At 33.7% G+C, this 25,578-nt stretch overlaps 3 protein-coding genes across 3 annotated transcripts; 1 reads left to right on the top strand and 2 right to left on the bottom strand.

Moving 5' to 3' along the window:
- Nucleotides 1–5,970: 5,970 nt before the first annotated feature.
- On the bottom strand, nt 5,971–8,217 carry LOC120275870 (3-isopropylmalate dehydratase small subunit 1-like). The gene is made up of 2 exons (XM_039282591.1): nt 7,365–8,217; nt 5,971–6,213 (listed from the first exon to the last, which is right to left on the bottom strand). Exon 1 carries the CDS (start codon nt 8,151–8,153, stop codon nt 7,374–7,376), a length of 780 nt encoding a protein of 259 aa, XP_039138525.1. The 5' UTR covers nt 8,154–8,217; the 3' UTR covers nt 5,971–6,213; nt 7,365–7,373.
- A 5,582-nt stretch (nt 8,218–13,799) lies between these two features.
- On the top strand, nt 13,800–23,249 carry LOC120275964 (protein ESSENTIAL FOR POTEXVIRUS ACCUMULATION 1-like). The gene is given in 11 exon segments (XM_039282703.1): nt 13,800–14,064; nt 14,644–14,706; nt 14,939–15,009; nt 15,670–16,539; nt 17,585–17,684; nt 17,971–18,670; nt 18,672–18,886; nt 18,959–21,247; nt 21,341–21,413; nt 22,241–22,389; nt 22,616–23,249. Coding segments are annotated over 11 exon segments (4,950 nt in total). The 5' UTR covers nt 13,800–14,006; the 3' UTR covers nt 22,978–23,249.
- A 638-nt stretch (nt 23,250–23,887) lies between these two features.
- LOC120276310 (protein HVA22-like) lies at nt 23,888–24,962 on the bottom strand. The gene is made up of 5 exons (XM_039283031.1): nt 24,839–24,962; nt 24,715–24,741; nt 24,509–24,631; nt 24,255–24,405; nt 23,888–24,131 (listed from the first exon to the last, which is right to left on the bottom strand). Exons 1-5 carry the CDS (start codon nt 24,883–24,885, stop codon nt 24,105–24,107), a joined length of 375 nt encoding a protein of 124 aa, XP_039138965.1. The 5' UTR covers nt 24,886–24,962; the 3' UTR covers nt 23,888–24,104.
- Between the last annotated feature and the right edge of the window lie 616 nt (nt 24,963–25,578).

Raw genomic sequence — 25,578 nt, 5'->3', positions numbered from 1 at the left:
TGAAGCCTTATTATTTGTCTGATATGTGTCTGGAAGGATTTATTTGTGATAAAATTGTTAATTGTTGAAAATTATGGTGGTTTATTAAAAGCGCTTTGAGGTGAATTTATTGAGAAAAATTGTTGCAATTTAAAGTAAAAATTGACAAGTCTAAACCTTTTGCACTTGGATGGTTCCATCTTAGATAGAGTGCAGGTGGTGTTTCTTGAACATCACAAGACAACAAGTCAACAACTGAGATATCTGTCATATGAGAAGGTCTCCTTTGTATATTCATGCATTGAAGAGTCAGTTTCAATCCTAATTAAACTTCATCCGCTTAATCCACATGAGATTGAGGTGGTAGTGTATATTTGTTTATCTTTCAAGTGTAGACAATCTAATTTGATTGGACTTTTGGTGGGATACACACAATGCACATATATTTGGTGTATTTGAATAACCCTTTCCAAATGGAATATAATTATAAGAAAAACTACTTGCAGTTCCACGACACTAGACCTTCTTGAGCATAAGAAACAACATGGATATCATATATTTATGATTTATCAATCCTTTTGTTTATACCCAAGGTCTATTTAGGTTTATTGTTCCAAACTTGCTAACGCCTATGCAGTAGGCACACACTACCTATCTGTCGCTTGACTTATATGCTCTCTTATCCATTGAGAAAATTAATATAATCACTGGTTGATGTAGTATCACATTGACATGTTTAGTGAGTAATTATTATTAATTTATAGGCTTTGAGATCATTGACTTGTCTTCATGCTTCAAGTCTTTTGTCTCCTCTTTTATGGTCCATGTAGCCCTTTTCATCTTTTTTAATGTTTTTTTCTGCTGTTTAAGATTCTTGCTTGTTTGTAGGCTAAAGCAGTGACAGTCATAATGATTTATGTTGGTTTCTTTTATTTAGTATGAGAGGGATGATGGAAATGGCTTCATTAAACAAGATTAGATTCCTTTTTATCAAGTATGAGAGTAAGAGTGTAAGACATTGACCTCCATGCGTGACAATCTTACTCATGGATCTTTTGACTATACATGTTAAGTGCTCTTAACGGAACAATCATGATTTGAAAACAGAATTAATGTTGATCCATGAAAAAAGTGGTGGATATTGTGAATTTATTTCTTTAATAAAGTGTGAAGAGACAAAAGCAAAAAAAAAGGTGTATGATGTGATCTCATGACATTTTATTTGTCAAGATGGGAGATTGGAGAGGGCAATCTTAATGTGTTTCAAACTACGGTCCCACTTTGTTTAGTGTTAAAACTTTTTCTTTTTTGTTTTGATGAGAGAATTTGCTGTAGAGGCAGGTTAACACCATGCCTTTGTGATAACATGGTATTATATTTGTACTGTATAAATTATAATACTTCCTCTAACTATCATCTGCCTGTGTTTTCTTCTCTTGGGTCTTGGCATGCCAGCTTTTTCTCAAGCATCCACATATTTCAATGCTAACAAAATGTGAAAGGAATGATGGACTTGCTGTAAGTTGCTTTGAATTTTCTTCTTTGTTTTTAGTCTTTTCTTACCTTTTTATTTTCCCACATAGCACTATCTCGTACAAGGTGCACCTATCTTGTGCTGTCATTCTAGTCTACAGAGATGTACAGTCATGTATATGCCTCAGAAATAAAGGATTACTGTGTTTTTATTTCTGGCTTGATATGACAAAAGTTGATTTGTTACTAGCCTTTTAATGTACCAAGTGAATGATAAGAATCATTTTCCTTTCGGATCCGCCAGCCATTTCTTGAAATAGCAAACAGTATATCTAGAAATTCTAGTTTGTGCAAAGGTATAATTGATGTACGGGTCCCTGTTAATTTGTATTTTCTGCCTTTTTAGTCCTTATAATATTTTTTTGGTACAATTAAGTCATCATATTTGATCGAGTTGGGACTTTCTAGTTCGAGGCGTAGATGACGTTAACTTCGCCGTTTAAATATTTGTTGTTAGGTACAATTAAGTCTTTACATTTGATCAAGTTGGGACTTTTTAGTCCCCCTATTTTGTAATAAAAAGTCACATTCGCCGTTAGGTGCAATTAATTCCTCATATTTGATTGATTTGAGACTTTTTAATTCCCCAACTTCATAATAAAAAAAATCACGTCGGCGCAAAAGAAATGATAAAATTAACGCCATCTACGCCGCAGATTAGAAAGTCCCAACTCAATCAAATATGAGAACTTAAATGTATCTAAAAGTATTACAAGAACTAAAAGGGTGAAAAGTACACAATTACAAGGACCTGTACGGCAATTAAACTTTGTGCAAATTGCGTATGCTGAGGTCAAATTCTTCACAAGTGGTCTTCTGGTATTTGCATTTTCGTGTGAGTAGTAACTATGTGTGGATGATCCCAACAGCTTCAACATGTGCACAGGCTTTGTTTCCATTTGCTCTATTCGGATTTGTATATACCCATCTTTTTTAGATGTTTAACCACATATCTTGTAAAACAATAAAAAATAAATGGTGTGAGCTGAGTTTTGTCACTTGATTGTTGTGCAAGGTACATCTATCTATCCTGTTCTGTAATATCAGCTCTCTAGAGGCTGACATACAAGGCTGCATGTATTGGCAAATAAAATGCTGCTGTGTAGGTTCATCATTGCATTGATCGCATACTGAGCTATCTTATATTAGCTGCAGTACGCAGGCAAGATAAATCATGCCAAATTATTACTGTTTAAACAAGCATTACAAAGATCAAAATGTTTTATATGTCAAAATTTTGGTTTCCTCCAACATATTAATTCAAAATTATATATTTGATAAAAAAAATTTAGTTTTCTCTCAAATTTAAGTCCAATTATCCTTGTGTATAGATAGAATTGTGGTTAAAATGTTTGGTCATAACTACATACATTATGCATTGGTTGCTCTTCATGAAATGTTGGTGATAGCAATGCAAAATATATTATTGGGAGTAAGTATTCTTCAAAATTAGTTTAAAATACTTTCAAATAATGTATGAATATAAATTTCTTTTTTTTTTTTTTTTTAAGGGGCATTTGGATGGATTGATGGATATTGTTGGAATGGCAATTATTCCCACTAATAATGTATGTCCCATGTTTGGATCTAATGCAGTATAAATAGTGGTATAATAGAAATATGCACTTTTGCTATGATGAATATTTAATAAAACAAGAATTATCAATTTAAATATAATAGCTAATTTAATTAATAATTAAAGTAAATTATTTAATACATATCTGTAATTATAAAAATTAAAGTGAAATATACTTTTACTCTTGGTGGAGATTTAATTTAATTAATTTAATTATTTTTTTAATTCAAAATTATAGTAATTAAGTTGTAATGACACTTCTGACTTCTCTGATTGAGATTAAAACTAATGATAATTAAAATAAGATTTTTAATTTGAATATTTAAGTATAATATTTGATATCAACAATGATATTCAAAATATCTTATAATTAAAAAATATATTTATCATTAGTTCATTATCGAAATTATTTGTGTATTAAAGGTACAAAGGTATGTTGTCCCTTTCTCTCACCCTACTTCCTTTTTTATTTTTAATAAAATATTCTTCCAATTAAACATATGTTTTTTTATCAAGATCAACACCTAGTCATTTACATTGGTAATATGGGATGTTCTTCAAACAATATTGATGCCCCATGCAAAAATATATGTATTCAAAAGACTTGTTAATTAAAATTAAATTAAATAACTTCCGAATAGAGTAAAAGGATCAAAATAAAAGAAGAAATGTATATATCGTCAAAAATAATAATAATAATAATAATAAACAATTTTTTTAAATTTTAATACATCCGTTTATTAATAACTATGGGTTCTAAATCAATTCAAAATGAAATACTGATAGCCTAACTGATAACAAGCTATGCCTTGGACTAACCTTTATTATTAATAATTTAATACGAATCAAAACAAACAAATAAATTTATATAATTAACGGTTCAAAATAAGCATTTATACAATTAATTCACAAACTCTCTATATAAATATTCATTCTATTACACAACACATGTTTATTTTATTAATTAAATTATATATTTATCATTTGAACAATACAACTACATGCACTTTACTTCTTTTATGATATTTTAATTAAATTTAAAATTAAAATAATCTATAAAAAAAAAAACCTTTTATTATTATTTTCTTTATATTTAGAGACTATTACTTTTAATACTAAGCATACACCCTCGTTAGACATGGGCATGGGCCAGTTAATCGAGCTCATTGGGTACGAGTCGGTTTGTGGCCAATCCGTAACTTGCCTAATGTACAGTATTGACCTATGGGCCGCGCTGACTCAACAAGTCAAGGGCCACCTAAAGGTGACTCAGATCCGGCCCGCCCAATCCGGCAATTATTTAAAACTTAGAATATTTTTATTTTTTTAAAAATAAACTTAGTTTTGAAGGTAGCTTGTGGGATTTGAACTTAGAATGATTGCAAAGCCCTCTAACACTTTAACCATCACACTGTTGAAGTGTTATTAAAAACAATTGAAAAAAAAAAACCTCAAACCATATATTTTTTTTTAAAATTAATTTTAAAAATCATAAATTTAATAATAATTGTAATAAATAAAAAATTGAAATAAATCAAAATAACTTAAACAAATTATGAAGGTTTACGCTTAATTTGTTTTCTTATTGAATTAAATTATTTATATATTTTATTGGATGTGACTTTAATTACTTATATATTTTTTTGAATGCGGTAAAAATGAGAGTTTATATAATTCTTTTTAGTGTATATCGAAATTACCACTCAATTACTTATTTGTCACTATTGATGATTACCTAAGATTTAGTTTCATTTTCGAACTCTCAAGAACTATTATTTTTATGCTCATGCTGTCATTGAAGAAGAAATCACTAGTTTTAGAATTTTCTATATTCACTTTTTGTTATTGAATTTAAGCACATTTCATCATTTATACAAATTTGCATTTTAATGTTTAGTGATGATAATTGGGAGCTTGATATTAATTCTGTTTTCAAATCATGATTGTTCCGTTAAGAGCACTTAACATGTATAGTCAAAAGATCCATGAGTAAGATTGTCACGCATGGAGGTCAATGTACTCTCATACTTGATAAAAAGGAATCTAATCTTGTTTAATGAAGCCATTTCCATCATCCCTCTCATACTAAATAAAAGAAACCAACATAAATCATTATGACTGTCACTGCTTTAGCCTACAAACAAGCAAGAATCTTAAACAGCAGAAAAACATTAAAAAGAAAAAAAAAATGAAAAGGGCTACATGGACCATAAAGAGGAGACAAAGACTTGAAGCATGAAGACAAGTCAATGATCTCAAAGCCTATAAATTAATAATAATTACTCACTAAACATGTCAATGTGATACTACATCAACCAGTGATTATATTAATTTTCTCAATGGATAAGAGAGCATATAAGTCAAGCGACAGATAGGTAGTGTGTGCCTACTGCATAGGCGTTAGCAAGTTTGGAACAATAAACCCTAAATAGACCTTGGGTATAAACAAAAGGATTGATAAATCATAAATATATGATATCCATGTTGTTTCTTATGCTCAAGAAGGTCTAGTGTCGTGGAACTGCAAGTAGTTTTCTTATAATTATATTCCATTTGGAAAGGGTTATTCAAATACACCAAATATATGTGCATTGTGTGTATCCCACCAAAGTCCAATCAAATTAGATTGTCTACACTGAAAGATAAACAAATATACACTACCACCTCAATCTCATGTGGATTAAGCAGATGAAGTTTAATTAGGATTGAAACTGACTCTTCAATGCATGAATATACAAAGGAGACCTTCTCATATGACAGATATCTCAGTTGTTGACTTGTTGTCTTGTGATGTTCAAGAAACACCACCGCACTCTATCTAAGATGGAACCATCTAAGTGCAAAAGGTTTAGACTTGTCAATTTTACTTTAAATTGCAACAATTTTCTCAATAAATTCACCTCAAGGCGCTTTTAATAAACCACCATAATTTCAACAATTAACAATTTTATCACAAATAAATCCTTCCAGCCACATATCAGACAAATAATAAGAGCTTCATCTAGTTCATACATAACTAGCAACACTAGTTCATTTTGATTGATAGTAAATCCAAAGTAACAATAGTCAGAGGAAACCAGTCTCCTCTATGTTCACTGTTGTGCAATGTTAGGACTGCAAAGAACCTGGACAATGGAGAACATAAACTATTAGCCGTTAGAACACTGACATGTGAAACAGCTAGTCCAAACTAGAAATTCAAATGCAGGGGAATTCACATCTAATGTTGGTGTTATGAACCATGCATAATAATATGGGCACCAGAATTGGTAAAGCAGGCAAATGTTAGGGTTTTTCATGGATTTCTAAGGCAATAAGTTTTCAGTTTCCTTTAATGCTCCTAATGAATCATTTAAATTTGAGACATCATAAGCAAGCTGATACAAAATCATAAGAACAACCATTTAAAACATAACCCTGTTTAAAAAATTACCACAGATCATATTTTCTACCACTAAAAACTGCAGAATCATAAAAAAAACAAGATCTAAAGAACCAAAAGGGCTGGAGTGGACTAATTATTCGATTTGGTCTCGCATGTTAAATTATATTCGTTTTGGCCACCAACATAAATGGATTAGTTAGTCTTGACACACCACACATCTAGTGCCACAGTAGCCAGAGGACCAATATAACTAACATTTCTTCAATTCAGGTTCAGAATAAACATGTTTTTATTTGAGGGCATTATAAACAATAACTCTATCTTAGAACTGGTAGTGGTTTAAACGAAAGATTAATGACAAAAAAACATTTGAAATCAAATGGTTAACTGAATACACAAAAGGCTTATTGTTTATTTGTTTACAAGGATGAAGTTAAGAGAATTGATGCCTTGCAGCACCACAATGTAAATAGATCAGTAACACATGCATTAGAAATCTGAAACATCAGCAAAGAGTTTGGAACTGGATTAAGAGAAAGAACACATGCAAAAAATGGATCATGCTTGGTACCATTAAAGAAAAAGCAAATCTCATAAAATTCATGGCCCAAACATTCTACTGCAATAAGAATAGATCAAGAGAACTAATCAATTGAAACAAATTGTAAAACAAAAGGTCATACAAGGTTTCCACAGAACAACAATGAATGAAAACAGAGAAGTAATATATATATATGGCTTTGAAAATTGAAACATTAAGAAAGAGTTTGGAATTGATTGAAAAAAACAAAATGGATTAACAAATGAAACTGAACCCAAATTCATAAATTAATAGTAGTAAATTTAGGGTTTTGTAAAGTAGAGATTGGAGAAAATTAGGGTTTTTTTTACCTTCAAATTTTATGCGGATGATGGAGATGAAGCAATCATGCCCGTTTTCCTCACGTACGCGAAGATCCCTCCAGCCTCGATGACGGGCCCTGCATCGCCGATCGGCTTCAGCTTGTACTCCTTTCCGGTGGTGTGATTGATCAACCGGCTGCCGGCGAGATCCACGGTGACCACGTCGCCGGTGGTGCACTCACGATACAACCCCACGGTCTCCGTCTCCAGCGGGTAGATCTCGCCGGTGGCAACGGAATTACGGAAGAAAATCCGCGCGTAGGACTCTGCAACAACGGCGTGGGCTCCGGCGGCGCCGAGAGCAACGGGGGCGTGCTCGCGGGAGGAGCCGCAGCCGAAGTTGGCGCCGGCGATGATGATGGGGTAGTGGGTGGAAGGGGAGTCAGGGGGGACGAAGGGGGTGGGGTAGAGGGAGGAAGGGAGCCCGATTAGGGCTAGGGTTCCGAGCTTGCGGTACTCATCGGGTTTGGAGGGCACGAGGGTGAGGTGCTCGGCGGGGATGATCTGGTCGGTGTCGATGTTGTCGCCGACGACGAAGCAGGGGCCGTGGAAGGTGGTGATGGAGGTCGAGGTCGAAGAGGAGGCGGATATGGCGAAGGGTTTGGAATTGGGCTGGGGACGGATAGAGGATCGGAGGATGGGGAAAGTGGAGCAGTGGGATGAAGACTTGAGGGTGTAGGAGAGAGAGAGGAAGGGGAGGTATGAGGACTGGGATCTCACCGGAGAGAGGAATGGTTTCGCCGCTGCCGCCGCCGTCGTAGCCGCCACCATCGCCATTGACGAGGGTTTGAAGGAAGAGAGAAGGAACGAAGAGTTGGGGTTTGTTGGTAGTGAGGTTTTTGCATATTACCCCCCGGTTTATTCATTTATCACCTTTCATCAAATTGCGAGAAATTAAGAAAATAATCTCACTCCGTATATATTCATTGGTTCCTTAGTTGTCAATTTTACCTAAGTAATACTAATTAAAAAAAATTAGTGAAATGTAGTTGATTATCTATATTTATAAAAAAAAAATATTATTATTTAAAATTATTTTTATTTAAAACTCTAATATACAATTTAATGTTTAGTTGATTGAGATTTAATGAAAATTGTATAAGTATATTAAATTAAAAGATAAATTTGAAAAGAATTATTTAATATGGTATAAAATTTTTAATGTGACAAATAAATGATCCAATACGTGACAACTAAAAATATACATTGAATCAGTTATACGGGATGTTTTCTGTTCCAATTAGCTTTTCGAGAAAACTTCCATTTCCAACAACTTGTGTGGGTTATACATAATGTTACTGACTTACAAAAATTAGTTCAGAAAATTTTTAAAAATCCAAACACACCAAATCACCCTTCCCGAATTCAGTACAATTCGTTCACACTGTGTTGTCATTATTTATCTATTAGTTTATCTCTATCTCTCTTCTCTATTTTTTTTTCTTCAATATTTTTTTTTCAATTAGCTAGTGTTTTATTAATGTCTGCAATTATGTTTACCCATATTTTGTGTTTATTTTAAATGGATAATAAATAAATGGTATCTTTTAATTAAGGTATTCACAAAAAAAACATTTAAATTAAGGTATTAAAAAAAACATGATTTTGAGTATTCTCAGAAGATTTTTTTTTAATAGATTACTTTTCAGACCTTTCTTATATAAAAGTGGTTGATGTTAACATAAAGGTAACTGATGTTAACATGATTGCCTCTAAGTTTTTTTGAGCGAAAACGCATAATTTTAAGAGGAAATTCATAATCTTAAGCGAAAACTGAAAATCTTAAGGGTGAAACTCATAATTTTAAGCGGAAAATACATGTTGTAAGATAAAATAAACTGACGGCGTAAACTGTATCAAATGAAAAGTAAACTGTCAAAAAAAGAGGGATTATGTGGTAAATACAAATTTCAGAGGGTTTAACTGGGATATTTTGAAAGTTAAAAGAGTTATAATTAATTTTCCTTATTTTAAATTAGATACATATTAAAAAAAAAAGTTTATAATAATTCAATGCGGAGAAAGTTGAAAGAGTTAGGGGGGAGGGGAGGAGGGCGCACGGGCCCGGCCGAACCCGCTGGTCAACTGACCCAGCGGGCTGAGCCATCAACCCATACCCAGCCAGCACTGTAGTGCGAGCCAGTTATGGGTTGAGTTGTTCTCAACTCGTGACCCGGTAGTGCGGCTTAGTTACGGGTTGAGCTATTCTCAACCTATGACACGACGGGTGAACTTGCCAGGTCACTTGAGTCAGCCGCTACCATTCAAAAAGCTTTTTACCAAATGCACTAACATATCTTAATGAACATATAAATAGTTGTTGGATTTAACAACACCCACTTCATTAAGACCATGTTGCTGAATAATGACAAAATAATGAAAACTTATACTATATATATTTTATTTTATTTGTTATACAAAATATTTTTGTATGTCTTGCACATGCAATATAGTGTGAGTAGATATTTAGTGTTAAGTGAAAACATGCTGAACATATCAAGCTCTCAATTATCACCACTAAACATTAAAATGCATATTTGTATAAATGATGAAATGTGCTTAAATTCAATAACAAAAAATGAAGATAGAAAGTCCTAAAACTAGTGATTTCTTCTTCAATGACAACATGAGCATAAAAATAATAGTTCTTGAGAGTTCGAAAATGAAACTAAATTTTAGGTAAACATCAATAGTGACAAATAAGTAATTGAGTGGTAATTTCGATATACACTAAAAAGAATTATATGAGCTCTCATTTCTACTGCATTTAAAAAAATATTTAAGTAATTTAAGTCACGCCCAATAAAACATATAACTAATTTAATTCAATAATAAAACAAATTAAATGTAAGACCTTCATAGTTTGTTTAAATTATTTTGATTTATTTCAATTTTTTATTTATTGAAATTATTATTAAATTTATGATTTTCAAAATTAATTTTTTTTAAAAAAATATATGGTTTGAAGTTTTTTTTTCAATTGTTTTTAATAACAATTCAATAGCGTTATTGGTTAAAGTGTTGGAGGGCTTTGCAATTGTTCTAAGTTCAAATCCCACAAGCTACCTTCAAAGTTAATTTTAATTTTATTTTAAAAAAAATAAAAATATTTTAAGTTTTAAATAACTGACGGGTTGGGCGGGCTGGGTTTGGGTCACCTTTGGGTGGCCTGTATAGGCCACAAACCGACTCTGACCTAATGAGTTAGGCCTGATGAGCTCGATTAACCGACCCATGCCAATGTCTAACAAAGGTGTATGCTTAGGATTAAAAGTAATAATTTCTAAATATAAAGAAAAATAATAATAAAAGGTTATTTTCTTTTTATATATTATTTTAATTTTAAATTTAATTGAAATATCATAAAAGAAATAAAGTGAATGTAGTTGTATTGTTCAAATGATAAATATATAATTTAATTAATAAAATAAACATGTTTGTGTAATAGAATGAATATTTATATAGAGAGTTTGTGAATTAATTGTAGAAATGCTTATTTTGAACCGTTAATTATATAAATTTATTTGTTTGTTTTGATTCGTAATAAATTATTAACCGATAAAGGTTAGTCCAAGGCGTAGCTTGTTATCAGTTAGGTTCTTAGTATCTCATTTTGAATTGATTTAGAACCCATAGTTTTAATAAACAGATACATTAAAATTTAAAAAAAAATGTTTATTATTATTATTATTATTGATGATATATACATTTCTTCTTTTATTTTGATCCTTTTACTCTATTTGGAAGTTATTTAATTTAATTTTAATTAACAAGTCTTTTGAATACATATATTTTTGCATGGGGCATCAATATTGCTTGAAGAACATCCCATATTACCAATGTAAATGACTAGGTGTTGATCTTGATAAAAAACATATGTTTAATTGGAAGAATATTTTATTAAAAATAAAAAAGGAAGTAGGGTGAGAGAAAGGGACAACATACCTTTGTACCTTTAATACACAAATAATTTCGATAATGAACTAATGATAAATATATTTTTTAATTATAAGATATTTTGAATATCATTGTTGATATCAAATATTATACTTAAATATTCAAATTAAAAATCTTATTTTAATTATCATTAGTTTTAATCTCAATCAGAGAAGTGTCATTACAACTTAATTACTATAATTTTGAATTAAAAAAATAATTAAATTAATTAAATTAAATCCACCAAGTGCAAAAGTATATTTCACTTTAATTTTTATAATTACAGATATGTATTAAATAATTTACTTTAATTATTAATTAAATTAGCTATTATATTTAAATTGATAATTCTTGTTTTATTACATATTCATCATAGCAAAAGTGCATATTTCTATTATAACACTATTTATTCTTTACATAATACTGCATTAGATCCAAACATGGGACATACATTATTAGTGGGAATAATTGCCATTCCAACAATATCCATCAATCCATCCAAATGCCCCTTAAAAAAAAAAGAAATTTATATTCATACATTATTTAAAAGTATTTTAAACTAATTTTGAAGAATACTTACTTCCAATAATATCTTTTGCATTGCTATCACCAACATTTCATGAAGAGCAACCAATGCATAATGTATGTAGTTATGACCAAACATTTTAACCACAATTCTATCTATACACAAGGATAATTGGACTTAAATTAGAGAGAAAACTAATTTTTTTTATCAAATATATAATTTTGAATTAATATGTTGGAGGAAACCAAAATTTTGACATATAAATCATTTTGATCTTTGGATTAGATTTAAAATTAATTAACTTAAATTTAATTTATTATATCTGATTATTTGAGCTCAACTGCAAAGATGTATACACATAAATAAAAAAAATTCACTTCAACCAAAATTTTTAAAAGTAATGAATAAAATTATATACTTATATCTTCCTAAAGTTTAATAATATAGAGAAGATACCATCAAAATTTTCAAAATCGAGCAATGTTAGTATAAAATGAAATCATATGAAAAACTTTCAAAAATAGATAAATAAATAAATAAAATAATATAATGAGATTTGTATCCATTCGAACATAAAACGATGAGATGGAAATGTTGCTATCCAATTTATTATTTTGGTAGCGAGATAAAATATTTCATTAGATAATTGATGTTTTTGAAGGTGTAATTTTTATGAAGAAATAATAAATGACTTGATATATTTTAAAAGGACTACATAGTAATAAAAAAATGATTATTTTACATACTCTTAATTGATACAAACATCTCTTCCCCCTAAGATCGGGTAATTTTTCACATTGATTTAAATTCTTAAAATAATGTTTTTTTAAGATTAAATTCTTTTGCTATGATAAAAAACTCATTACATTTTTTTATTATTTTAATTATCTTTTACAATTATAATAAATTCAATGAGTCAATTAATTGTCATTCAGGCTCACAATGGAAGAATCCAATATTAATAAAAATATATGAAGATCAATTTTATTTTTCAATAACATACAAAAGAAAAATTAGTCATGTTATCAAGCATACATTACTATAATCATTGTGTATAGGGAATGCATGAGTAAAGGCACAGCAAGCACATCAAAGCTTGTGGATAAAAGTATATATATATATATATATATATATATTTATTTTCACCTTGCTTTTAAATGTTTTTTATTTTTCCTTGAAAAAACATATAAACACTTTATTTTTTTTAAATTACTTATTTTATAAAATAAATAGTTATGGTGCTTTTAAAAAAGTTAGCAGTCTTTTATTTAAAAAAAATGTTTTCATGCTTCACCTTAGGTCAAGTTCAATTTTTTCCCCAAAAATAAAGCTAAAGGTATAAATATTTTTTTAAAATTCTAAATATAACATGTTTTCACAGACATAACTATTTTATTTGTTCATAAACTTTAAATTTCCGATAATATACATAAACTACAGCGATAATTTATTATTGATGATAACTCTATAAGTTCTCATAAATGATAATTTACTTTTAATAATAACAACTCTACATAAATTTTCACAAACCAACAATTCATTAACTTTGAAATTGATCATTAGTGAAGAAACAAATATGATGAAAGTGTTTAATAACAAATAAAATAAAAGCACAAATGAAATTAATTCAAAGTATCTTCATAAATTTTTTAATTTAAATAATTATATAAAATCATTTGGTATGTATATCATCAACCAAAATCCAAAATTTGGCAAAATTTTCATTCAGACCAAAACCAAAAATGCCAACAAGCAACTCATTTCCATCTCATCTCAAGTTTTAAAAATCACACTAAAAAATCACTCAAAAACCAAACTTTATTATATTTAAAATTAAAAGGCCAATTAAATCACTAGGTTCTTTTATGATGTAAAATTTAGGGTCCTTTTAGCTTTTCTAAAAACCAGATGGCCCCGGCCTTTAAATACCCACAATCAAAGGAATCGGAAATTATCTTCTTGAAAGCATTCTCTTTCTCTCTCTAAAATTCTTCGATTTCTCGCTCTAAATCTCAAAACCCTAGCGTTCGTTCTTCGAAACCCTTGCTTGGATCATCGATCCATCTTGTTGCTGAATCACAGAGATCGTTTGATTTCTCTAAGGATCGGAGGATAGTTTGCTGGCGCTGTTTGATCCGATCTCGGCCTCTGGTTGGCTGACGGCGTCGATGGCGGAAGGGAAGCTTGATCTGTTTGGGGATCTCAGTTCCTCAAAACCTAACAAAGGTTGCGGCCGGAATCTCTTTGTTTTGTTCTTCTTCGCTGCGGTTTTCGAGTTGGTTTTCGGTGTAGATCGTGCTGGATTGGGGTTTTTTTTAGCGTTTTTGTTTCTTAGATGCTTGAAAGTTGGATCTTTTGTGGGTGTTTTGAGGATTTTGATTGAATGCTCTGTTGTTTGATTTTACTGAATTAGGATTATTGTTTCAGTTGTCATCCCTTAGAATTTATTATGGATAGAGGAATGATTAAAAGATCTCGCCTTTTGCTGGATCTACAGTATGATTTGTCGCAGTTGTGGTTTGATTGAGTGCTGGGTTTTTATTTTTCTTTCCTGTTTCTGGATTGTATTCTTTTTCTGGCCAGACTTGTTCTTGTTTCGTTTTGAGTAGATTATGTTGTGGTAACATCGGTTTATTAGCATTTATTTCCCTTCTTTTGATTAATTTGCATTTTTGATGGTCATATATTGATACTAAGTTAAATTTGTTGCTGGTTTTTGATTTTTGCTTGTTGTTGAGCTCTGAGTAGGCTTTCAATTTAGGAAATTGGTGGGAGTGGCTGTTTAATTGTTTGTTCCTCATTCAGATGACGTGGTTGGAGGGAAAGGCATGGACAAGGTTCTTGTGGGGTTTCTCGATGATTCGAAGGGTGGGTATCACAAAGGCTAGTTTGATTGTGAATTTTCACAAAACACATAATCCTCCCTGTTTCTTTTTTTGCAACATTCAAGTTGGCTTTCTGGAATAATTTCTAGTTTGTAGAGTTGTGCTTGAACAATGTGATGCTCCATGTATAATAACTAGCTGGATGTTGGAAATGTTGTGATTATGAGGTCTTTAGTTTTTATGCAATTATAATGTGCATCTCTTCTATATTGCAGATCGAGTGACTTCTGAAAACAGCATACCCTTATCCCCGCAGTGGCTCCATTCTAAACCTGTTGACAGCAAGGTGTGTTATTTTGTTCTGTTTTGTTGCATCTGTAAATTTAATTTTTTTATTCTTGTTCTATATTTTGGCTTTCACGATACTGATCTTTGTTCGAACTGGTTATATCCAATTGCTGTGAATGTCTGGCTCTTGGTAATTTTATTGTCAGTGCCTTTATATTTTTGGCGTATCATTGGTATAAGATAATGATGCTATGGTTTTGTTGTATATTGTTTTTCTCTAGATGTTTGCCCCACAGTATATGACCTGTTGATGGCAATGTGACTAGCTGTTTTATTTTTTCTCTGTTTATACATCTTTGTTCTTCATAATGCATCGTTTATCTTAAAAGCTAGATGCTTTGTAGCAACTTCTGCTCTTTTTGTTGACTTTCTATTTTAGATGTTTTATCCATATTTGTCGTGATTTGCAGGATTGTGTTTTGTGCTGATCCAGTAAGTTGTTGGTTCATTTATTTATCGTGTGATGTTGATCAATTATTAGACATTTTCTGTGCGTCTAATATGGGCCCTCTTATTACCTATGAAAATTTCCACTGTATATGGCCTGATTTTTCTTTTGGCAGTCATTACTCTTGTATTCCTTTTGTCGCATGTACTTACCATACCTTTCTGATGATGATTTTTTCCATATATGTTATCCGCTTTTCTTATTTGTCAGGACTCGCGCTTTCTGAATTCCTCTGTGCATGGATCCAATTTAGAATCTGTTCAAAAGGATGCTTGGCGCCTTGATGGATCTCATGAGAAATGGAAGAGGAATGTCGCTGATGTTGATCTTAGTCGTCGTTGGCGTGAAGAGGAGAGAGATACTGGGTTGCTTGGTCTAAGAGAACGAAGAAAGGAAGGTGATCGTGAAAATGAATATCGTAAAATTGAGCGTCGTTCTGAAAATGTTATGAGAGATTCCGAATCGAGGACTTTATCTTCATCTGATTGGCGCCATGAAAATCGTAACTCAGGCATTGAAAGTCGACGGGACAACAAATGGTCTTTGAGATGGGGCCCAGAAGATAAAGAAAAAGATTCTAAAACTGAGAAAAAGATAGATGCAGAAAAAGATGATACTCATGTTGAAAAACACTCATCTGTTCGGCCCTTGTCTGAATCCGATTCTCGTGATAAGTGGAGGCCACGCCACCGTCAGGAAGTGCATTCTGTTGGGTCAGCACAGTTCCGTGCTGCTCCAGGATTTGGTTTAGAGAGGGGACGTGGAGATGGTTCGAATCCAGGTTTTGCTCCTGGTAGGGGTAGGTCAAAGATCATTGGTGGTTTGGCGCTTGGCAGGTCTTTGGCTGCTGGTCCAATAGGTGCTGCAAATGTAAATATTGATGATCTACTACATGGCAAGCCCGGCTTGTCCGCATGTGTGTTTCGTTACCCAAGGGGCAAGCTTCTCGATATATATAAGAAACAGAAAATACTGTCTACATTAGATTCTGCTCCAGATGACCTTGCAGAAGTTCCCATGATAACAAAATCAAGCTATATTGAACCATTTGCATTTGCTGCACCTGATGCAGATGAAGAGGTAGGGTTGATTTTTTATATACCTCTTATAAGTTCCACTTCTTATAGTCATTTTTATAATAAATTAAAAGTTTTCACCTCTAGCAAATGAAGAAATTTGGGCGTTAGCTAATATGTTCCATTTCTCACACAATCAGATCGATGCGATTTTAAAAATGTGAGACTGAAAGACAAACTTTTTGGTTTTTTCTAGCAACTCTGGCACAAGTCACTTGTAGTATTTATGAACTAGGAAAATAGATGTCAACTTTGCCATTTATCATGTTTTCGATGCATGCTAGTTGCAGATTTCTAGAGAATGATGCATTGGGCAAGGTCCTGCTTATCAAAATATCCATTTTTTTTAATTGTACAATGCGGTAGCGGTTCTATACCGTATTTCAATTAGGTGATTTTGATAGACACTATATCTTGATGAGTGAGCTAACTTTATTGGACATAGAAATAATCTTGTCTCCCCAAACCAATTCACTTTGGAAACTAGTATCAGATCAATGTCCTCTGATTTTGGAGTGGCAATCTATTGGTGATGCATGTACGAGAGACCATCTTTTCCTTCTGTTCCTGCTTGACAACTGCTTTGAAATATATGTTATGCAGGCTTTTGTGAGGTAAACTTAACAGAGTTTTATTTTTTTTTCTTGATCCGTTGAAAGCTCCTCTTTTAGATTCTCTTTTATTGCTTTATCATATGTACTATTTATCAGCAAACTGAGATACACAACTTCATTGACAATGCTACTTAATATGGGCTAGGCTGAATGGTTATACTTCCTAGATTCAACCCTGGTTCATTTTGCTAATGATCACTGGTTCAATGAACAAAGTCATTCATCACGAAGAAGGGTAAAAACCTTTTTGTTTAAGTGGTAAAATCTCTGTGGTTGGATGTTTGATTGGACTCCATGAGACTTGATATAGGTGCCATATGAGCTGTTTGTATGCTGCATTTTAGTTTGTGTGGTGAGGTTTTTGATAAGGGTCTGTCAAGAGTGCATAGAGATTTGCTTGGCTTGTTTGAAATTTATTTAATTTGTGGCTGGCAGGCTATTTTACAAGATATTTGGAAAGGGAAGATCATCGACAGTGAAGAATATCACGAGTCTTTTACTGAGAGGATAGCAGGAGCCAACGACTGCAGTATAGGTAAACAGTTTGTAAATTGGTATCTATGAGGGGGATCAATTTTAATCTTTGCTTAGATTTCAGTCATTGATTCGGTGGGGATATAACATCTGTTAAGATGCGTGATTTTTTTTTAACCATTTTCTATTCATGATGGTTATCTTACTATGCTTCACTTAATTCTGTTCTCTAGAATAAAAATAATAGATTGGTTAGTGGTAACAAACTATTGGTTATTTTCTTTTCCCAGTGTTTACGATTTCACAATATGCAAGTATATTTAAGACTGATGTTGAGTTTTGTGTAGGCACCGATCCTAGTAGTGGAAACTACCTGGAGAAAGTTGGTTCTTTAGTCGAAAGAGCTGATCCTGGTGAAATGAACCCCAAGGGATCCAAGAATGATAGTCACCACCATTTTGGGTTGGCAGGTGGAATACTTATGGATTCTGAGCTAAAAGTCAGTGAAGAAGACTTGGTGAATGATACTGCTGGACATGGTGGTCATTTGGATTTCATCAATGATGTCAAGCAGGGCTCCAATCCTGCTGCTTCCTTTGATGTTAGGACTGAACTACCTGAAGATTCGAACTCTTTGTTTGATACTTCATACATCCATGAGTTGTCTGATAGTGATAAGCAGCATTTGGCCTACATCCAGGAGATTCAAGGTTCTGATAGGCAGCAGCACCAAAGCAGTGATGTTGAACCAAAGCTTGTAGACCATGGTGCCCCTCCTGAGGACTTTAGTATGTTTTACAGAGACCCACAAGGGGAGATTCAGGGACCTTTCTTAAGTGTTGACATCATCACATGGTTAGAACAAGGCTTTTTTGGGACAGATTTACCTGTATGTTTGTCAGATGCTCCGGAAGGCACACCTTTCAAGCCGCTTGGTGAATTAATTGCACACTTAGGTTTAAAATCCTTCTCTGCTCCTATACTGGATGCCAGTGAAAAATCTGAATCTTTAGATGCCACACAAAGCAGCCGGGTCCGTGCCTTCTTCTTATGAAACTAACCCCCTGGTGGTGAATGAGCAAGAGTTGGCATTATCTAGTCTTGATGTCCCTCTTGATCATCAAGCTCAGTCAAAAGTTTCTGAGTATAATGATGTGAATATTCAATATGGAAGGGTGCTACATCCAAACTCAGACACCTCTGGAGACATCAGTGGTGCTGACAGACAAAGCTTTCATGGTTTTCCTAGAGAAGAAATTGATGGTTAGTTTTCATTAAACTTTTGCCTTTTATTTCTGTCTTTTGGGTTTTCTAATGCTCTCTTATTTTACACAGAAGATCTTTATAATGGAAGATCGGTAACTGGTTTACAAAAACCTTCTAGAACATTAGGGCATAACCTGCAAAATCTGTCACAGAGCCCAAGTGGTCACAATTTCCTGGAAGGCAATACCGGTCCAACTATGTTGCCCAACCATGAGGATCAAGTAGATAATAATTTGAATCCTCTGGGGTTGTTCTTGTCAGAGTTGGAGGCGAATCACCCAAAACGCCCTTTGTCATCAATTTTGTCTGAACAGAGCCATGCCATCAGTTCCAGTGCACGAGCAGATTCTTCACATCATGGCCACAGGCAGGAATCGTACAAGTCAATCGGTGATCATGAGCTATGGCTCACTAACTATAATCGAAGAAATGCAGGCCCAAATATACTTGAGGATCCAATTGATGCTGGACACTTGCCACACTTTGAGCAAGGGTCCAAGCCTATCAATTTTCAAGATCAGATGCTCTTGCAACAATTGCAGAAGCAGCAGCTTCATCGACACAATCAGTTAGCTGATCAAGGCATGCATCTGAATAGCCACCAATTTCTTGATGATATGCAACGTGCAATGCAGCAACAGCAGATGAATGATCAACACATGTCAGAGGTTGAGCATCTTTTGCAACTTAGACTCGAACAGCAACGGCGACTTCAGCATTTGCAGAAGCAACAACAGCTACAACAGCAGCAACAGCAACAACAGCAGCTGCTACACCAGCAACTTCATCCTCACCATCTGCAATTATTGGAGCAGCAGCAGCGGCAGCAGTTGCTTATCAAACAATTGCAGCAGCAGCAACAACTACAAGATTCTGTATATGGAACGCAGCATGTGGATCCCCTCCGTGGCAGCAACATGCTTGATCAGCTTATACTTAGGCAGCAACTCTTGCATGAATCACAGCAGCAGCCTCACCATCTTCCTCACCCTCACGAGCAATTAATAGAGCAACTCATCCAGGCTAAATTTGGAGAGAGCCATCATCGTGATCATAACAATGATTTATTGAGTGCCCTCTCTAATGCTAAGCATAAGCAGATGCTTTCTTTGGAACAAGAATATGTTCTTGCTCTTCAGCAGGAGCAGATGCTAGCCAGGCAACACCTTTCTTCTGGGCAGCATCTAGGCATGGAAGAAGAGAGGCATATTGGTGGTGGTTGGACAGTAGATGAATCTGGTCAATTTCGCAGGTCACCTGCTGGGCAGAACCAGCTAAATTCTGCTGGACCTAGTCACTTAGACTTTATTCAGGCCTCAGCAAGAACCTCATCTTTTGAGAACCCTAATCACCACGAATTAAATTTGTTATTGCATGAACAAATGCGCAGAGGGCTTTACGAGACAGGTGCACCGCAATTTGAAAGGCCAACTGCTAGATCTGCAAGCAGTCCTACAGAGGCAGACTTGGCAAATGTCTTAGCACGTTTTCAGGGTTTAGATATGCATGATCAACATGCTCAGGGGCACTTTTCTGGTCATATGGCACAGTTTCCTCGAGGGATGCATTCACAGCAACATCAGATTAATGATCATTTCTCTGCCCCCCATTTAGATGCAAGGGGGAGCCACTGGGCTGACTTGAACAGCAAGATGGATCCTCAGTTGGTTCAGTTGCATCTTGAAGCCGAGTGGCAGAAAAGGAGGGAAATGAGAAATCCTTATGAGGAAGATCCAAGTGCATGGGCCTCACTCATGGGGAATGATGCACACCACAGCAGTGAGCCAGTAAACTCAGTCCATCAAAAATTTTCCCTCCCATCACCTCATTCATTTCAAATGGCTGATTCTGTTCCTACATCATCCTTTGAGAATAGAGAACCTTCTAGGCTCTTTTCTTCAGCTCCTGCCGAAGGATCAGTCAGTCTCCAAGATAGCATTAGTGTTAGTCGTAACTTCTTAGAAGGTTCACGCTTTTCTGACTCTGGACAACTGCATGAGAGATTGGTGAATGTGGATGTGGAGGGACAAGCTAATGATTTTGTAAGCAATGAAAGGGTAGGTTCTCACTTGGGTTCTGGATCTCTGCCTGAACAAATCCATCTCTTAAGGAACGCGGATATGAGTGATAAAGATCTCCTCATGGAATCTATACATACTGGGGCATCAATAGAAAGAGATTTCTCTGAATCTGACCAGGGGAGGAGGTTGAAGAAGAGTGATCCCAAAAGCAGGACTATAAGTGGTTCGTTTATAGAAAATATTGGAGGTGGAAGTGATCTAACTGGTGCCTCTTTTTTAGATAATGCAGAGCTTAAAGTCAACCCTCCTGTTAGACACGCATCATTTAGTGCCACTGGTAATTTGATTGAGCAAGTAATCATTCTTTGAATTTAATTAATATTCTGCTTTTATCTTTAAGGCATATGCGTGACTTTTTAATGTTGTGCAGGTGGGAATGTAAATGTTCTAGGATATGAGACGGTCCTTGATAATGGTTTCAGGGAAGAGATCATCAATAATAGGTAAGCATTTCTTGCCAGAGATAAAAATTCTACTGGAAAGATGTATGATTTTAATTGCAGGTATTGGTTTCTAATGTCTTATAAGAAAAAGAAAAAATAGTAGAGCATGGTCCAAATTTTTCGTTTTGTTTTTAGTTTTATTTCAAACTTATAGTGCTAGGCTTTTGTGAAATAACTTTTAAGTTTTGATGTGATGTACCATCGATATCATACTATGCTGTCTTTTAACTTGAAAAGTATTGCTAGAAATAGTCTTTTGTAGAATGATATCAATGAAAAAATCTTAATATCACTGTTCCTTATTCTTCCAATCTTGAGACTTCAGCCATTAATGCATTTTTTCATTATTTCTCTCCATTCGCTTTCTTCAGCCTCATTTTCATTTTTGGATACGACATTGTATCAAAAGGAAGCTTTTGTTTGGCACAAAGTTGTTATTGATGGAAGTTTTTTACTATTATACCTTCAAGATTAGTCTGTTCTTTAATTACCTAGTCCTACAAAACCACTAAACAACATTCATTCTTCCATGCAAGACATGCTATATATATATATTGGCAGTTCTTATTCTGGTTATTAGGGTGCAACTGTTTAAGTTCATTTACTGTTCACTATCATGAATTGTTGCTTTGTATTTGAGGCCATTTTCTCTTAATTAAGCCTCTGAATTACTGTTGACAAGGCTTCACTATAAATTTTTTAAGAGCTGTTTCCTTTTATGCGATGGACACCTTTGCGGTTGTTGTGAAACTTTTTGATATATAAATATATTCTGAAAATGGCGGACAAAATTCTTATTTGCTCATGCTTATCTTTCTGAATTGTAGGATGCCAGGAATTCACCCAGAAAAAAGTGGTAACCCCATGTTGAATCGTAAACCTGATTCTGATGTGTTAACTTCCCAGGGTGCTCTATCAGATTCCACCTTTGTTCCACCAGTCAAAGGCAAGAAGTTGAGCAACTCTACCCCTGAGGGTAAAGCCGATTCTCTTTGACAAAGTGAATTATGAAACAACATGAAAATTTCATTACTACATTTTCTTTCATTCTATTTGGTAGCCAACCACCAGAATCAGTTTCCGTTATCCTCTTCATGTTTCCGTGGTTTCTTCTCTCAACCTCTGACCTTTTACTCCTGTTTTTCTGACTCATATGTTCAGCACATTGTGATGTAATTCTTAATTCTGTATTGGTTGTGTAGATCTCCCCAAAATAGAAGGAAGGCGGAGCGCGATTACAGCCACGGCGGCAGCCGTGGGCAATCAAGAAACTGAGACTCCAGCCTCCAACAAGAGAGAAACAAGGTTTCGCCGGACAACATCAGGCAGTGATGCTGCTGATGCACCAGAGGCTTCCTTCATTGAAATGCTGAAGAGCACCAAGAAGCCAACAAAAGGATCTGAAATCCCCACCGGATCCTTAGACTCCCCGGACTCCGGTGCCGGTGGTAAGAACAACAAGAAGAAAGGCAAGAAAGGTAAACAGATAGATCCTTCCCTTCTGGGTTTCAGGGTGCACAGCAACCGTATCATGATGGGTGAGATACAACGCTTAGATGATTGAATCTTAACAATGTGTCTCTCAATTCTATACATAACTTTGTTAGTACAAAAGAGTGCACAGGATCATGTAAAGATTTGAGGCATTATTATAGAACTTATCAGATCACCTTGTTTTATCTTTTATGTACATTTGTGTACCTTTTTTGGGAGAGATATTAAGAGCTCCTCCTGAGTTTTTTGTACAAAAAATTTCAGTTGATTTACTTGTTTTTATTGTAAATGCAAAAGTAATAAAAGAAAGTGGGCTTGCCAGTTGCCAGCCAGTTATTTTAATTATAAATCTTCTTTGGAGAGTATTACCAATGCTCCAAAGGTTGTTCTTCACAGGGTGTTTTTTGCAAATATATTTTGTTGGGTGGTTATGAAATTCTCATCATGCAGGGTGTCTTATGCAAAAATATTTAGTTAAGTGATAATTTAATATTGAGAGTGAGACGTGGCTGGTTGCATGCATGGATGAAGAGAATGTGGACACGTAGTATGGTTTGATTCAATGGCCAGTCTAATCCTGTTCTTTTATTTTATATCAAGTAAAGAATTTGGCCTTTTAATTTTCAATATTTTTACAAATTAAAATTTAAATACGTATAGTCTCTCCATCATCAATTAAGGTTTCAGTAATATTAAAACTTTAATTTTAATCTCATATATTACTCTGCAGTCTGCACTATAAATGTTCCAATAATTTTAATGCATTAATTTAATTAATAAGTACTACATTTCTCTAATGTATATCATGGTTTTTTTTTTCCACGAGGTCCATTTTGACTGCATAGAAAGTATTGTAGACTTATATAAATTCAAAAACATCATAAAAACCAAATGAAAGAGTATGCCATAATACTTTCATGGCATAATTAATCCTCTTTTATGGGAATTCATGTCCCAAGAAGAGTTTTTTAATGGCACTTTTCTCAAATCTCTTTTGAACTCTTTTTTCATGATCATAAGAAGTTAAGCACAACATTAACCAACATACAAACATACATATATATATATATATATATATATACAACATCTCTTCTTTCAAGCTAAAAGATGAGCAAATTAAGATCCAAAGCACTAATTAAATACATCATATCCATGCTTCATGAACTCCTCATCATCCCCTCCATGTTTCCACACATCTTACTCGGTGTCATCCTCATAAATATCCTGCCAATTTTCCCACCAATATATATATATATATATATCAAATTAACAACATAAACAGTGACATATATACATATTTACCTAATTTTATTTACTCATTAAAACAACAAATAATTAAGGTCTTACCCTTGTGCCTGTTACATAGCCAACCCTGTGGCCCTGTTTCTTAAGGAGTTGCTGCCTCACAAACTTCTCATAGATGAAGGATGCACCTCTGAATTGTGGGAGCACAAGCCATGCAACCAAAACCACTTTTATTGGATACCAAACTGGCAACCTTCATCCATATATAATAAAATCACCCAAAATTAATCCTACATCATATATATATATATATTTATATATATGTAATTTTAATTGAAAAATGGATGATAAATTACCAGTATAAAATTGGGTCAGCAGCCATCTCCACAAGTGTTAGAAAAGAGTACAAGATCCAATAAGCCAGCCATTGTTCATCATCAAGCTTTGATTGGCTCTCTATTGCTATAACTGATGCAATTCTAATCAACAACATAACAATTATTTTAGAACAATTAAAAATCTGTAAATCAAGTGAAACTATAGGAAAAAGAATGGTACATACAAGGGATATATGAGCATGATGGTTGGCCTGCAAGATATAATTAAAAAGTTTAATAAGGAAAATATATATCAGAGATAATTAAATGAAGTTTGATAGGAAGAAGGAAATATATATATATAAATACCCTGCTATGGAGCTCAGGTGGGTGAGAAATGTCCAGAGTTTGCTCATCTCTTTCTCTTTCAAGAAAGCAAGAAATATTTTGGGTTTGGAAATGAGAATAAAGAGATAAGAAGTGAGATTTATATATAAAGAAATACATATATATATATATATATATATATAGATATATAGATTTATATAGATTTATATATATATATAGAGAGAGAGAGACAGAGAGGAATTGAAAGCATATGATTCTTTACTTATTGTTAGATTTAAAAACATAGTTTAGTGCAGGCCAAGCAAGGTGATCAATAGATCAACAAGGCTCTGCTTTTGATAAAAGCGGGCTGTTTTTGTTTATATACCCCATTGTACAGTAATCTAATTGGATTTAGACGCTTTGGTCCATGTCAATTTATGAAATTTGGAAGGTTGTGGTATTATAATTGGGTCTTTAGAAAGGAATTTTGGACCTTCAAATATTTGTTCCGCCCTCCCAAACAACCTGTTGGGTCCAGCCCATTTGTTGGTTGGCCCATGGTGTAAATGAAGCTGTGTTGACTTATGGAGGGAGACTTGAAGGGAATTTCACAATGATAAAAGCTCTCATCTTTGATGAGAATGAATGGGTGACTATTCACAGTTTTTTGGGAAAAGAAGAGAGAAGAGAAAAAGGCATCATCTAAGGAAGAGAAGGTGGAGCTAGGGTTCTTGTAGAAGGTAAGATTGGAAGGCTTCATTGTCGGATCTCTCCTAATC

Source organism: Dioscorea cayenensis, chromosome 14, assembly GCF_009730915.1.
Source record: "Dioscorea cayenensis subsp. rotundata cultivar TDr96_F1 chromosome 14, TDr96_F1_v2_PseudoChromosome.rev07_lg8_w22 25.fasta, whole genome shotgun sequence".
In the NCBI taxonomy this organism is placed as follows: domain Eukaryota; kingdom Viridiplantae; phylum Streptophyta; class Magnoliopsida; order Dioscoreales; family Dioscoreaceae; genus Dioscorea; species Dioscorea cayenensis.
Note: the sequence above shows the minus strand (reverse complement) of the source record. Positions and strands in the feature narration are given on the sequence as shown.